The sequence below is a fragment of the Anopheles bellator genome, chromosome 2, assembly GCF_943735745.2.
Source record: "Anopheles bellator chromosome 2, idAnoBellAS_SP24_06.2, whole genome shotgun sequence".
Lineage (NCBI taxonomy): Eukaryota > Metazoa > Arthropoda > Insecta > Diptera > Culicidae > Anopheles > Anopheles bellator.
The window spans coordinates 63296452-63312342 of record NC_071286.1 but is presented as its reverse complement, the minus strand read 5'-3'; the positions used below and the strand labels follow the sequence as shown (position 1 = coordinate 63312342).

Genomic DNA, 15891 nt, shown 5'->3' with positions numbered 1-15891 from the left:
TTTAATTTTTTAGCAAATGAGATCCAATTATCAGTCAACAAATTTGTTCACCAAAAGCTGAAGAAAGCCGGCGAAGAAATTCGGTCCGCATCTTCCCGCTCGACTGGTGAACATTCTCCCCCCTTAATATCTCTGTTACTCCCGTTCAAGTATTTCCTTCCGTTCGGTAGCGTACTGCGGAAGAAATTCCTTGGAGGACACTAAAACGCTCGCTGGGCTATGTTGGGATTTGGTTCTCGCCACGGCCCTCGCAACGCCGGGCTCGTAAAGAATATAGTTTCGCCTGAGGCCCAACATCCTGCTCTCTTCCGCCGTCGGCCGAGAAAGCCCCCAAAAAGGCGACGCTTTTGTTTGCGTGAGTCATTTTTCCGTTTTGTAGCAGTTTATTGCATTATCACAATTGAAGTACGCAGCATTGTACGTCGTCTGTCGCGCATCTACGTTTGTGGTGGCTCGTTCCGTTACATCCTGATGCTGTTGCTGGCTGAAGGAGCCTCGCAGGAGAGCCCCTTTCGTCGGGGTTTCCTGGTTCGTTTCACATCGTGCGCCGCCGTTTCAAAGTTTTCGTAAATCTATCGCCGCATAAAACTTGCATGTTACTAAAATATGTACTTTGTACGCTATTTACAAGCAGTTGATTTGTTGTGCGCTGCCCGCCGCTGAGGCATTTCTAGGTTTAGTTTTTCAGATAGTTCTGCTACCTATGGCGCTAACTAGTAGTATGCATCTTGGGTTCCGGTGAGGGAACTCGCTTGACGCGTTGACCCGTTACATTACTGTTTTGTTTCTGCCTGACTGTCTCGTCCTGCCTCATCGTTCACTTAGAAACCTACAGGAACCGGTACTTTGTGCGGAGTGTTTGAGAAGATAGTAAAGACCAGCAGACAGTCCACCAACCGACTGCGTCACCGTTTGTGCGTATCGTTAAAATTATGCATAAGCCTGAGTTGACGCGTACGTTAGAAGACTAAATAGACTAAATGAACCATACATCATGTTTGGTGTAGCTACCATCTTTTAGTTCGAGTAAAGTACGACCTGGAGCATAGAGAAAAATTTCCTTCAACTAGATGGTGGTGATCGATGTTGATGCTCTTTGAAACAATGCACAGTTTCCGAAAACAAACGAAAGAAAGTATGATAAGAAACCCTAAGCATCGTCCAGGGAAGCTTCCCGGCCGGCACTGGGCCGAACACTCGGCCTTACTTCTAGTGCACCTCGCTCAGGTTATTGATAGCTAGCGACTCCTCGGAAAGCGCTTCGTACTCCTTCTGCATAATTTTCTGCACCTGCTCCATCAGCTCCGGAATGTCGTCCTTCGTCAGCCCGGCACACGAAATTTCCGGCAGAATTTTGATAATGTTTTGCCCTAAAAGTAGAACCCAAGGTTACTGTCGAGCCCAAGAGCTGGGGACACTCTCTACCTACCTCGATCGAAAATCTTGACTTTGGATTTGAGGAAATGATACTTCGAAATGACCACCGGCTGAATGAAGCCCTGCGACTCGACGGCAACGTGGAAGGATCCTTTCTTGAACGCCAACAGCCGGTCACCGCTGCCTCTGGTGCCCTCTGGGAAGAACAGTAGCTTCGCCTGTTGGCGGGAATGTAAAACGTTAGACAAGGTAAGCTAGACCGGCCCGGTATCGGCATTCGAAATACATTATGCAGATCCGGACCGGTACACGCGTACGAGCCCGTTATCCCGTTTCCGGTCCAACTGGCGGCCTTACCTGTTTCTCGTTGATCGCTTTCGCCTCTTTGTTGATAACATTCCTTGCTGAATCACGGTTCTTCCGATCGATAAAAAGGGTGCCCCACAGCCAGCAGGCCGTGCCGAACGGGAACAGGTACAGGACTTCCTTTTTCGCGACTACCGTCGAACGGCCCATTATTGGCCACAGTTCGGCCAGCACTGAAAACAGATTTAACCTCAGTCAGTCCGTGTTCTAGCTTCCACTATCGTGGCGGGGTCACGACGTTACCGATCAAGTCGAGGGCGCTCTGGTGGTTCATTAGCACGACTCCGCCATGGTTCCGGTGGATATGTTCCTTGCCGCGTACCGTGAACGATGCTCCGAGCATCTTGCCGAAGCCCACACACAAGTACGCCGGAATTCTGCAAAATAATGGGCAGAAATAAATACAATCCGTTCTTCCTTAATTACTTCCCGGCTTATGCATAGCCTCCATCAGCCGCTTTTGTTGGGCCACCCGTGTGCCAATCAATCACTCTGGCTCATTTCTTCTGGCCCAAGTCGCTTACTTTAATCAACAGGCAGCACTGAAGGCGCTGGCCAAAGGTGCGAGCATTACCGGACCTCTGTCCATAATTAACAACATAGACCCTACCCTACGAATGCTTAACCCCGAGAGGTCAACTCACCGACCGCACGGGTTCAAAAATAGCCACGATTTACTAGGTCAACCTCCCACCCCGCAGCTGGACGAACTCATTCGCGGCCCTATACTTACAGCGCATTTCGGTAGTCGCGGGGTCGAAGCAGCATTAACGGAACAGGTCCTACGGCGCATATCAGCGAGAGGGTGATGAAGCAGAAGAATTTGAAGTAGTATCGGGCCGTCGACGACAGCGTTATAATGAAGAACGCCATAAAGGCCAACCCGAGCAGCTCACCGTTCGATGTGGTCATCTGAGGAGTAGACGGAGAAAAAAGGTAGACGTCACATCGGTCACGTATCAAAGGTCAACCATTAGTTCCGGCGCGGCGCGAGCTTAATGCGTGACGTCAGCACCATCGGCCACTCGTAGGCTTGAGGGAAGTGATTAGACTGAGGTGAGTCGAATCAATTGCGTCGCTTCGGTTGGCGGATAGTAATTCTTCCATCCCCGCGCTAATTACACTTACAAACAGCATCCATACTGGTTTTCAGCTAGTGGCAAAACCCGACACTTTCAACGTGGCTCAAGAGACGGAACCGGTGTAACGACACGGCACGAGAAGACTGACGATATTTGGGTTCTGATTGCGAGTGATTAAAAAGTGCGTTTCTTATCGTCGTTACAGCCGGCCACGGCAACCACCTGTGTGTTGGGTATGGAGCAACATTGCTGGGAGTCGAAGCGTGATTGATAAGAAGGCACCACAGAAGGCGTTACGGTTCGAATTGAGCAGTCGGTTACGGTCGGGGTTTTGTTTGGTCGGGAACTGCGCCGTCAGTCGAATTTCCATAGCAGCTAATCTGATCTGAGAGATTGGTCCCGCAAACGGCCACAACGGCGCTAAGTGAGACCGGACCAGATGGCCCAACATAGGCCAACATCCGTAATCAGTTGACAATGAGCGAGCGTGCGCGGCAATTGACCAACAATGCTGCCACTTGGCACAGGATATTAAAATTCGCACTCTCGCTAATTTGCGCCATTTTCGGCGCTAAGTGCGCACCCATTTCTCCAATCTTGCTTGCCGTTGCGGCTTTACTCCGAATTATCTGATAAGTCCAGCGGCGTGTAGCTGGGAGAGATTCACAGGGGGTTAAAACATGCCGCGAGTTTTCGTAACACTCTGGCCACGAGACTGATAGAGTACCGGTAAGCCATCGTAAAGCTTGCAACCGAACCAGCCTCTGGCCGGCAATCGCGACCCGAGGATTAGCCGCGCCCGATACGCGAAGGTAGTCCAAAGTTCAGGTCTGCGTCAGAGGCAGAAAGTTAGCACACTCCGGGGAAAATTTCGCTGTCACGCATAATCCGATCTAATCTGGCCCACGCAGCCATTTCTTGCACCTTGGCAACCGGCACCGGATGTCTGAGTCCGACCCCGTAGCAGATAAAATAGCCGCCGCTGGGTGAAGGCCGTTGAAGGACGACGCCTCAATGACACTCCATTTCCGCTCACGGCAGCACGCTAAGTGAGGTGATCAGTGAATAAGCGCACGGCAATCAAGACATTAGACTCCGCAGGCACATTATGGAACAAATTTTCCCATTTTCACGTGACTCCGTAATCAAAAACCGGCTACCAATTGAATCGATTGACAGTTTGACGGTTTAAAATTGCATGTGCCAACCACTCACTCACTTACTTCCCGATCGCCGCCAAAAAGGGTTACTCACCACTTCCGAAAGCTAGCGCATTAGTTTCCTGGCCGTTTCCTTCTTCGATCGGAATCCAGTGTGCCAGTTCGGGCCGCGCACATGGCTCGGTCGGTGACCGGAAGTTGGGCCAAGTTCAATCACCCGTTGGCCTGCCCTTTTGGGTACTTGTAAATAATTGAACGCCGAAAGCCGACCGACCGGATGGGGCTCCCCATTGTTTCCGGACATTGTTTGTAAACATGCCGAACGCCCGAACACCTGGCACGGCTACGGAGCATGCTTACCACTACTACCAGCGCAACACGAACCCGACCGTGTGAGAAATCATGTTTTATCAATATTTATTGATTTGACCCCCAGGTGGGAGCAATGTGAAGGGTCTATGTGGGTCTTTCCCAAACTCAATTGTGGGGGTTTTGGGGTGCACCAATAATCGGTGAAGTGGCAGCGGAACGCGACGTTAATCGGACTCGATTCCGCGGCAATTGCAGTGTCAAGACGTCACCGATCGTACGTTCACCGCCAGGCCAGGCTGATCGCTTATGCAGCACCACGCGCGCACATACACAGAGACAGTGTCTGGGAGGAGCGCGCGCGATCTGCTTGACTCAACCGCCAACCGACAGTATAACACGTGATCGTCAATTGACCGCGAGCGCCGACACGAGCGCAGCATGGTGGCGATGAGTATCACAATTATCACCAGGCACCAGGCACCGAGGTGATCCGAGTTGGCACTGCATCTTCAACGCGATGTTGGCAGCCTCTCCGAGGTCCGCTAAACGCTAAGCTAAGCACCGTGCCTAAGCCAACGGTTCCGACTGACACAATCGTTATCAACGTCGAAGTTCTCACACCACCTCGCCAATGTTTGTTTGTTTGCCCTCGGTGACAAAGTTCGATTGTGAGTGCACACAATGAAGTCAGCTGCTTCGAATGGATGGACGACAAAGTCTACTGAGCAATGGACTCACTCTGACTCACTAGACTCAATCCAATGGCTTACCTTTAATCTGTTGGTTGGCTAGAGTGGCATCAAGACAGGAAGTTTCGTGATGATGCTGGACCCCGCTGGACCGAGTACCGTTCCCGGTGCTCGGTGTAAAAAAAACGGTCGGACAGCTGATTCGTGCCCACGTCTCCCCCGGTCCCCGGCACGCACAACCAATTGCTCTAAATTTACGCCGATTGATCCCGGATGATGGCACTTTGTCTCTCGCTCACTCTTTCTGTTTCGGCTAGCGAGCTCCCTTTCTGTACTGCACTATTGCACTGCTATGTCTACTTAGTGATGGGCGGGAAGATAAAAAAACATTTACATTACTAGGAACACTGGGGATAAATGCTAATCGAAATATAGAACAGTCTGACACCCAATTTTTATACATGGAATAAATAAAATTCTCTCGAAAATACTATTAAAAAATCCATAACTAGGTAACTTGAAACTTGTAGCATGGAAAGGAATACGGAAGGGACAACAATAACCCGCTAGACACACACTCGTAGACGGCCGCTTCTAGACGTCCGCCGTCTGCAGTTTGCGTAATGTCCTTCCGTCTAGCACGCGAACTTTCGTCTGTTTCGTCGTCCGTGCGGGCCACGTGCACCGCCCGAGGAGCCCCACTTGCCGGTGTTAGTACGCAGGACACGCTAAATATGCCGCATACACAACATACACGAAACGCGTCTTGGGCAACAAAAAAACAAAAACCGACACCCTGTCGCGGGATGCGCCGTGAGTCGTGGCGATGGGAAGAACCAGGAATCAGGATGCTGCTCCCAACGGCGATGTCACATCTCAAGACACAACACTTCAATGCCTACACAAACAACAGCTGATGAAACCAATAGAAAGTACCTCCTCTTCATACACAACACTGATGTCGCAGCACAATGAACTGCCACCAGACGGACCGGCTACGAGGGTTGCTTTGATTTGCGGGGAAAGCAGAAATAGCACCACCCTCTCTAGAATCAACAGTGACACGCTGCGGCACGGAACTACGTACGAATCACGCCGCCACGCGCGCCCGTTGCGAGTGAGGTTAAAAACGGAAATAAACACGGTGTCCGGTCGTGGCCGAGCTTTCAGTTGGTAAATCGTGTTTCACAAGCAACTTCTACGCGCGCGCATCGCGTACTGCGCAATGTGTAGGAAAAGCTCCCCACTATGGAGGAAAAGGCGGTCATAAATCCATTTTAAAAGTTGAGGGTTTTACATATATTTTTGTAAAAGTTATCGTAGGTAAGTAGATAAACTAACTATGACAATTTCGAATTTCTTGCCTTCCATGTTGCGTAGATTACGGGTAATCATGATGAAAAGCAAAAAGCAATTTAGCTACGGAATAATAATTGATTTTTGTGTTGATTTTGAATCATTCTTTTTAATTTTAATTAATTGTGTTGTGGATTGAATTTTGATTGAATAATTAATAATATCAATTAAGCAATTGTTTAATGTCATATAAACTTTTGCCACATACTGTAACTGAATTTTTTAGCATGAAAAGTGCCATCTATCGAGGCAAAGTTAAACTATTCAAAGTTGCGAGGTATGCTAGTTGCCTGCTTTTAGGCGCAAGTTTTGGAATACAGCCCCACCGAATTACAAAACACCGGATTTACTACTTCCGTTCAGTTATTGCCCCATTTATTGTTCTTATCACCCCGGCCCAAGGACATCTGTGCTCGATTTTCAACGTTCTACAGTACACCTTCCATCGGATACGTCGGACACGCGTCTGGCAAGAAAACCCATTCGTTCCGAAAACGGAACTCAGTGGAGTGCTTTGGGGCCACTAATGAAAAATGTTATCTTCATCACCCGCCGGTCACTTCCAAAAGGTCGGATCTAGAAATAGGTCCCGATATCACGGGCCCACTACTTGATTTACATATTTTCCATTCTCCACACGCAACCGACCGGTTAACCGTTTTCAATGCACTTACCCTCTTGACTGGCCATCCCGGCCCAAAAGTAAATGCCACTGCCAAGAAGCGATTGTATTGCCTAAAATTACCACAAGAATTTATTTTCACCGATAAACTCGCACTACACAGCAATATTTGTTTTCCGTTAAGTTGTTACAATATTTTGTGGCACACGATCACTAATGCTTTGTTTACTTGATTCGACGAAACCGATAGTGTAACTAAAGTGACTCGGTTCTACTAGGTAGTACTCTACTGCTTTACCAGCAGAGCGAAGGGCACCGCCCCGCACCCTTTCTGGTACCGTTGTTTTTGTGTTTCTCAACATCCTAAATGTTTAACTTTCGCGACATGAACAACCGAATGAGTACTCGCTTGGTGCAAAGTCTTATTAAGGTCTCAAGGTGTAGTTCCAATTTTCAAAGCCCGTCCGGATCATCTTTGAGATGGTTTCAATTGACATCGCTTTTCGTACAGTGAAAGTACTCAGGTACCGGTGCGAATGTCTTCATCGGGTCGGGCCCTAGGCTGGCTTTCGTGAGCATTACCTCATCGTATCGGTTAATTATCCTTTCGACGCACGGTTTAGTCGTGTGCGTTGCGCGGAAAGACGGACGTATTCACGCTGCTCGTGGCGAGGGTGCGGATAGTGCATATATGGTCACCAATTAATCACAGATTGTGGAGTTCTTCCCATCCACTCTAGACCTTGAGTCGTGCTCAGCTCTTCCGGTTGTCTGTTACATGTTTGTTACATGCGGTTTGTTACATGTGGCATGTAGAGTGCTCGGTTCTACGTCTGGTCCCCCGCAACATGTGATCTTAGATTACTTAGTCTGTATCGTAGTTGTATTGCTTTGCCTGGTTCTGGAGTTTTTGTATATTGTTGGTTTGTTCCATTCGTACGGAGCGGCTTCATGTATGGCAGTACTGTTTGGCCTCTGCACTCAGTGCATCGAATTCCGACTGCATCAGCTTCTGGCACCGCTCCGTGAGCGCATTGACGTCCGCCTTGGCCATACCCTTGGTCGGAATTTCCGGCAAAATGTTTATTATCACGCGGCCCCGTCCGAAGCGTTTCCGTTTGTGGTCGAGAAAGTGATACTTCGACACGACCACCGGCTGGATGATGGACTGGGCGTCGACGGCCACATGGAACGCGCCCTTCTTGAACGGCAAAAGGGTGTCGCTGTCGTGCCGCGTTCCTTCCGGGAAAATGGCCAGCTTGAGCTAGAACAAGGCGCACATAGAGTCGTTTGCGAAAAAAACAATCCCGACCGTTCCGTGGGGTGTACTTACGTGGTCTTTGGTGATGGCGACCGTCTCCCGTTTCATTACGTCCTTCGCGGAGGCCAAGTTTTGACGATCGATAAACACCACTCCCACGAGGTAGGAGGCGATTCCGAACGGCAGCACGTAGAACAGCTCTTTCTTCACCACAGGCACTATGTTACGGAACTCACGCAACAAGCGTGACAACACTGCGATTGAGGTAGTCAAAGCAGCAAATAGAAAAAAACTTATTTGAAAATCTGTTTACTTATTCAAGCGAACCCTTTCGCCGAGGGCAGAATCAATGGTACCCCTTGGATCAGAGGAATACTTACTCACTATATCGATTGCGCTTTGATGATTGAGCAGAACGACCCCACCGTTGCGTACGTTTATGTTCTCCTGTCCGCGGATTTCATACTCGACGCCAAACGCACGGATAAACAGACACGCCACGATTCCTGGAACGCTGCAAACGAGACGAGCGATCAAACGATCAATAAATCATGCGTTCGTGTTATCGGAATCCACAACATTGGCCCATTTGTCCGTTCCATATACTTACAGTGCATTCAGTGGCCAACGAGGCTTGAAGAGAAACAACGGAATCGGCACAACCAGCACCAAAAAGGACATTAGCAAAATAATGAACATTTTTACACGATACTTGACGGCGGTGGACAGCATGCTTCCGATCACGAGCGCCACCAGCACCTGCAGCGTGAGACTGCTGAGGAAGACGCTCTGGAAAACGGACGGAAACGAGCAGGATGCTGACTGTTAGTTTTTTTTAGAGGATGTATAGTACGATTCGATGCTAGGTTTTAGAATGACCCCACGTTCCTCGGCAACTTTCCATTTCGAAAACCAGCAACGGGGGGCTGCTGAAGCTGAACCATCCACCCCGATGACATGGGAAGTTCCTCAAGAAGGGCAATAATGCACAAGAAGTACAATACATGCCAACCATGTCAAGGACCGCATAAAAGTAATCTACTTCAGCGTTCAGTACACCGCATTCCGCTTCAAGAAGGTGCTGATAAAAAGCAGACCCCGACAGACGATAAGCGATGCACTGGCAGCGTAACGTGGTGGAGTGCGGTGACACTTCATCATTCGCCTCAGCCCTGAACGCCTGATAACGTTGGTCACTCTAAGTGCGTTCCGCTTGGCCCAACCTATCTCCTTAACTCGGCGGTGCACGGCGCACTTTGGCGTGATCGTTTTTAACCGTAATCGAAAATCACCCTCAGCCTTAAGCTTAAGCTGCTCTGTGACGCGCGGGCAGGATTTAAGGTTTTCGAATCAGTAACGGTCCCTCCCTCCGGTCTCGGTTAGATCGTAATCACGATCCGCGGAAGATTACGAAATAATCGCTGAACACCACAAAAGCGAAGGTGAAACAATGAGGAAATGAGTCCGTGGGCGACCACACTAAGCCCTGTGGTCTGGCCAACAGAAGTGTAAACACCGACGTCACGACGTCAGCCCGTTCCGAATGAAAAACTAACTGTCTAGGCCCAGTAAGATAAGGTCTCCGCTAACGCTAACGAGTAAGGCCATACTTTTTTGTACTACAATTTTCTACCATTTAACGAGTGGCCATTGATTGTCGAGAAAAGTATCGGTTTTACCCTTCACGAGAAACGTTTTTTGTGAATCTTTAACGGGAGCGAGCCGTTGGAAGCTCCAGAGCAGAATGGTCCCGCGCGTAGACTAGTAACATTCAGTATGCACAACCTGGCGCCTCGTGATCCCGAGGAGGTGATGCCGGCCGTGATGGCCATCCTGAAAGTGGTGGGCTTTGCCAAGGATCGACCAACGTGTGGCTGGCAGAAGTACTGCGTACTGGCGGTCTACACCGTGGTGCTGCTGATCCCCAAGACATGCTTCGAGTATCCCGACATTGGCGCAATGATCCGTGGAATCGGGGAGCTGGTTTTCCAAACTAACATCTACATGGGTTTATTTCTGTTAGCATACCAATTCGGCCATTACCGGCAGCTGCTGGAGGTGATGCACTCCTGTGTCACGTTTGGTGAGTGTAGCAATGCAATGCCGTGAATCTCGTTTTCAGGTACCAGATGTCCTTTTCTAGTATTTCTGCCCGGGTCAGAGGAGTTGCCAGCGCGACGACACCTGATTCAACTGAACCGCCGGATACACGCAGTCTCGGTGCTGTATTGCGCCTACATCATCGGAACGGCCGTATTCTACTGGATGGCGCCATGGGTTTCAACCTACCGAGCGCTGCTCGAAGCTGGGGCCACAAATGCGTCCACCACTTCCGTAACGTTCCATCTGATCCAAGAGGGAAACTTTTACTGGCTCGATAATCGGAACTCCGTCACGGGCTACATCATCTTCAATGGCGTTATGCTTGTGTTCATCGTTTTCTCTGGCTACTGCAACGTGGCCAAGCTGCTGCCAATCCTCACCACGATCACTTACTGTAGCGCCCTGTTCCGGGTGCTTGCGATGCAGATTCGTGAGTTGGATCAGGTGCCCAGCGGAGAGCGCGACCTGGCGTTGCGGAACGTCTTGACGCAGCACATTCAAACCTTACGGCAAGTCCGAGGCCCGGACCTCCAGATAAGCCTCCTCCGGATTGTAACTGTCCCCACTTTCAGATGTGCCGATCTACTGGACGTAACTGTTGGTCCTATTATGGTGCTGCAGTTGCTGTGCTGCGTCGGTACGTGGTGTGTCGGGATCCTCTACGTTGTGTTTGTGGTGAGTCCTGGAGAGCGACGCGAACGCGAATGCGCCCCCGACTGAAGTGAGCCTTTTGAGCAGGGTTTCGACGTGAACACGATCAACGTGGTACTGTTGATACTCAACATCACCTTCGAGACGTACGGTTACTGCTACCTCGGGTCGAACCTGTCGTCGCAAGCGGCCAACATCGCCACCGCAGCATACCAGGTACGGTGGGAAACGTATTCGGTGAGCCACCAAAGAGCACTGCAGCTGATCATCGCCCGTGGCCAGCGCCGGTCCCAGCTAACGGCGGGCGGCATGTTTGGCATAAACGTGGAAATGTTTGCTAAAGTAAATTTCGAACAAGGCGTACAACGCACTGCAGAGACATGATCGCTCATCTCTGTTATTTTCGGCAGGTGGCCAAAACGTCGTACTCGATCTTCGTGGTTTTAAAGGACTCCGTCTGAAGGGGGTGTGTTCCGAATCGATTCTAGACCCGTTAAAAAGTACAGACAAATAAAGTAGAAACCATACCAGGCCGGGGTCATTTTTGAGACACCAGCAATCAAGGAGAATCCTTCGGGCTCCATATCTGGGGTTGGCATAAAGTGCATAGTGCGATTGTAAACAAATGCCCCAATTATCTTTACTCCAGCCCAAAGCCACAAACCGCTAGGCCCCCCCTCGAAAGCCTCGGTAAGGTAAACGGAAGCGGACCAGCGGATTGGCGCAACTCCCGCAATGTATGTTTATTTTCTCATGCCAAGGTTGTCAGTCTAAATTACATGTTTGGCATTACGGTTTGATGCACGATGGACAACTGCATACAGCACGGTTTGACGAGTTCTGCGGTCTATAAGACGTTGATACGACACTGATCCAGGACACATTAGGATGGTGCGTATCGGTCCGAGCGATAAAACGGCCGTCATGCCGCTAATCCTTCGCCTGCTGCAAGTGATCGGTGTGTGGGGCGAACGGCGGAACCGCTACCGGTACGTGCTGGTGTTTATCTCGTACTGTCTGGGGATTCTGCTGCCGAAAGTGCTGTTTGGCTATCCGTCGCTCGAAGCCACCATCCGCGGCTACACGGAACTGATCGTCGAGACGAATGTCTTTTGCGGTATGCTGATGTTCTACCTGCGCTACGATCGCTTCGAGCTGCTGGTGCTCGAGCTACGGGAGTTCGTCAAAATCGGTGAGGCATGGGGACACGACGGGCTCGAGCTTACTCTTGACTGACTCTTGGTACGCCTTGGTACACATTCGCAGTGTTTCGCGAGCATCAACCGGCGATCATCAGGAAGTATCTCACCACGCACAACTGTCGCATCCACAAGTACACCCTGTTCTACTGCATCTACATGATCTGCGTCTGTACGGTGTACTGCATTGCGCCACTCTGGAGCAGCTACGGGAACTACTTTGCCTCCGCGGGCCGCCACCGGGACAATGCGTCCGAGAGTCTCCAGTTCGATCTTCACTTCGAGCAAGGATTCTACGGCCTGGACAATCGATCGTCGATCGAGGGCTACAGCATTTTCACGGTGTTTATGTTGCCACTCATGTACGCCTGTGCGTACACTGCCACCATCAAGATGCTGGCCGTCTTCGACACCATCAAGTACTGCGAAATGGTGCTACGGATTGTCGTGATGAAGGTGGAACACCTCCGGGAGGTACCGGCGCTCGAGAAGCCGAAAGCCCTATCCGAGGTACGAGAACTCCACCAGCGCGCGTTACGGTGTGGCGAGCTACTGGAGCTGATCCTCCAACCGGTGTTCCTGATGCAGTTCGTCCTGTGCATTCTGATTTGGTGCACCATGATGCTCTATTTCACCGTTTCCGTGAGTGTGCCTCATTTGCCTGTGGGTTCGATTTGTTTGTCCAGTGTCATCATATGGTTCTTCCGTTCTTGGCCCCTTTTCCGACCCGCAGGGTGTGAACGTGAAGTTGTTGAACATGTTTCTGCTCTTTCTCTTCGTAACGATCGAAACGCTCGGTTACTGTTACCTCGGCACGAAGCTTTCCGATGAGGTAGGCGGCCACCGCCCGCTACTGCAAACAGGACATTCCTCATAATATGCATCCTTCCTCCTTTCGCCTTGATAGAGCTTCAAAGTGGGACAGTCACTGTACGACACCGATTGGTTCACGTTCGATTGCGGAACGCAGAAGAACGTCGGGTTCATGGTGATGCGCAGCCAGAGCATTGTCCGACTAACGGCTGCCAAGTTCTGCTTCGTCGATATGGAACAGTTTGGAGCGGTAAGTGACCAAGTGGCCGGACTGACCAATGTGCATATCTGTGTTTCGTTTATGCCATTCACTTACATTCCAGATGGTGAACACTTCGTACTCCATCTTTGTCGTGCTGAAGGATTTATTCTAGCACGGCGAACTTTACCTAACCAGCTATCCGACGGACCGTCGTCTGCGGCATAAATCTAAATGCCAATCGATTCTTCAACAGAATTCTGCACCAGCCAGTGATACAATTAAATGCAATAAATCACCATGTTGAATGCGTGTTTCAGTTGAATCCTGTTTTTCTTTCCGGCGGCTAGCAAATAAAAAATAGCGATCAAATCTCTGTAGATGTTGATGTTAACAGGTTCAAGATAATATTAATCATTCATTTTGGAGTTCCATCACCCTCGAGTTCCTAGTTCAAAGTCCTGCACTTTAAACCCTTTAAGATACCCTTTCTAGCCAGCAAAAGCAACCATTTCGTATTTAATTCTTCCTTGTAGTCCATCGTATAAAGTTTAACAGACGTGCTTTACCTTATGGTCATCGAATTAAGAAGCAACGCAGGATTCAATGAACTATTCGCTCAAGTCGCCTTATTAGCAATAAACAAAACCTGTGCACCTGTCGTATTAAAGGCGTTGGGTTCAGGACGAGTGCTGAATACATAATAGGACCCAGCTGAGAGGCATAAAGTGCTCTGTCAACAACGCTTACCATCCTGCATCCGGACACTAATCAGTACCCATCGGTGACACTGCTGCCTTCGGCACCTCCACCTCATCCAGAGTATCCGTTGCCATTCCATGGGAAAGCCCCATCTGACTATTTTTACTACATCGCCTGCTGTCGGCCGAAACAGCGGGTCTCGGGTGGTCAAAGGTGGTCCACTACAGAAATAGTTTCACTTCCGGCCAACAAACGGCCCCTGACGACGTGACAGTGCGCGGTGATTCAACTCGAAGTGTCCCTCTGACAAGGTGGTACACGGAAATGAAGCGCTTTCCCTTTCAGCTCCTTCCCGCCCACCGTTTAGGGCTCTGATCGGAGCTGACCTACTCTATCGAGCCGCCCCATCGAAGGAATGGAACCTTTGGCGATGGGTCGGTTGTTGACATCGTAGCACCACCGAGCACCACCGAAATGCCGGCCATTGGCCGTTCTAATTATATCGTCACCAAATACCGCTTGACTCGAACGAGGACCAGAGCGAGGATCTGCCGCCGGTATTTTGACTCGTCGACAATGTTTTCGCATCTTGCCGGTGAAACGGTTCTCTCTCCGATGGGCAAGTATTTACAGCGAAAAGGCGTAATTTTGAGATCCATTATGGCGGACACGGTGGGGCCACTCTATAAATAAGTGGCAATTTGAGGTTATCTTGGCGTTCCAGGAGCGGTCCGTGATGTGAAAGTGAAAACGGCACAGTGAATGACATTCAAATATATGCTTAGGAGCTAGCCAACATAGAATGCTAATGGAGAGTCGCAAAGGCCGATAATCCTACCGCAAGGTTTTAATCCGATAGTTGCGAAACTTATTACTTAACAGCTTCAAGAAGTCCCTGTGTGTCTTTAGTTATTCAACAAATTCTGCCAACCCTACAATGAATCCCAATCGATTGACAGGGGGGCTAGCGAACGGCAATCGGCCGCAGGACTGTGGTGTTCCCCGTAGCGAATCATTTTTACCATCGTCGCATTAATTATTCCTTCCATGAGTAGCGCCATCATCCGCGGAGAGTCCTCTCGTCGTTGTTTGATTGTTTGGATAGCAGCAAACGGGTGCTGAAATCGTCGCCGTCGCCGCGGTTCGTTATCACGAAGATTTGCGTTTCCGTTGTCGTTGTCGGGCCACTTAGCAGTAGAGGCTGCCCAACTGCTCGTTTAGCATCCACAACACGCAGCTTCGCCACGCTCCCCACAGACAGATTGGTTCTGCCTCAGGAAGCTTCGGGGGCACCTGATTCGTGGGCCAACTACGGATCGTTCGTTTCCGGATGGTGTACTGCACAGCTAGTTACTGGTTCCGGCTACACGCACCGTTCGGCCTCCGGTCTTAGCTTCATCAAGAGTCTACAGCGTATTGCTTTCTGTTTGCTCGCTTCAGCTAATGACCATCCGTCGACCATCGATTATTGGGCCGACGATGACGTTCTTCCCTGCCCTGCAACGCCGCTGGGTCGCTCCCGGCGCATCTGTCACTTTTCTCGGAGTCCAACCTTTGAACCCTCTTTCGGATCGATTTTTCGTAGCGCTTCTCCCCCCGCGGGCTCGTGAGAAAAGCCGAAAGAACGGTTCGTGGTTCCAGGCGCCGTTACGTAAAGGCAATTAATCGGAACTTCGGAATGTGTCACGACGTAACAAACGGGTTCACGGAACGCGCAAAAACACACAGCTTCAAATACAACACCTTCACATTTTTGCAACCCCACGAGAGACAATGTGTCCGGGTATGGACCGCGGATAGAACGCACGCACACACAAACCGGGCGCGTTCTTTTGTCGCACCGAACGTGAAATTAATACGCGGATAAAATAAGTGCCGCACGAACCAACACCAAACCAGCCGAGCAGAGTAGAGTCACAGGGGGGTGCACATGCGTTCCGCCGGTTCCGTCGGTCCCCTTGCAGGAAGTGGCGGGCTCAAGCGAAACAAAAGCACTGCG

General features: G+C 50.2%; 2 protein-coding genes across 3 annotated transcripts; both read right to left on the bottom strand.

Annotated features, from left to right (window-relative positions):
- Window positions 1-1021: 1021 nt before the first annotated feature.
- Window positions 1022-6108, bottom strand: LOC131209310 (1-acyl-sn-glycerol-3-phosphate acyltransferase alpha). The gene is made up of 7 exons (XM_058202347.1): window positions 5979-6108; window positions 5068-5342; window positions 2477-2655; window positions 1987-2120; window positions 1735-1916; window positions 1430-1595; window positions 1022-1370 (listed from the first exon to the last, which is right to left on the bottom strand). Exons 3-7 carry the CDS (start codon window positions 2653-2655, stop codon window positions 1210-1212), a joined length of 822 nt encoding a protein of 273 aa, XP_058058330.1. The 5' UTR covers window positions 5068-5342; window positions 5979-6108; the 3' UTR covers window positions 1022-1209.
- A 991-nt stretch (window positions 6109-7099) lies between these two features.
- On the bottom strand, window positions 7100-15858 carry LOC131212072 (1-acyl-sn-glycerol-3-phosphate acyltransferase beta-like). 2 transcript variants are annotated; one of them, XM_058205801.1, is made up of 5 exons: window positions 15778-15858; window positions 8836-9014; window positions 8606-8739; window positions 8298-8479; window positions 7100-8228 (listed from the first exon to the last, which is right to left on the bottom strand). In XM_058205801.1, exons 2-5 carry the CDS (start codon window positions 8955-8957, stop codon window positions 7914-7916), a joined length of 753 nt encoding a protein of 250 aa, XP_058061784.1. In that variant the 5' UTR covers window positions 8958-9014; window positions 15778-15858; the 3' UTR covers window positions 7100-7913. The 2 variants fall into 2 exon arrangements, with proteins under 2 accessions (XP_058061784.1, XP_058061782.1); XM_058205799.1 differs by having other exon boundaries at window positions 14915-15844.
- Window positions 15859-15891: the final 33 nt, after the last annotated feature.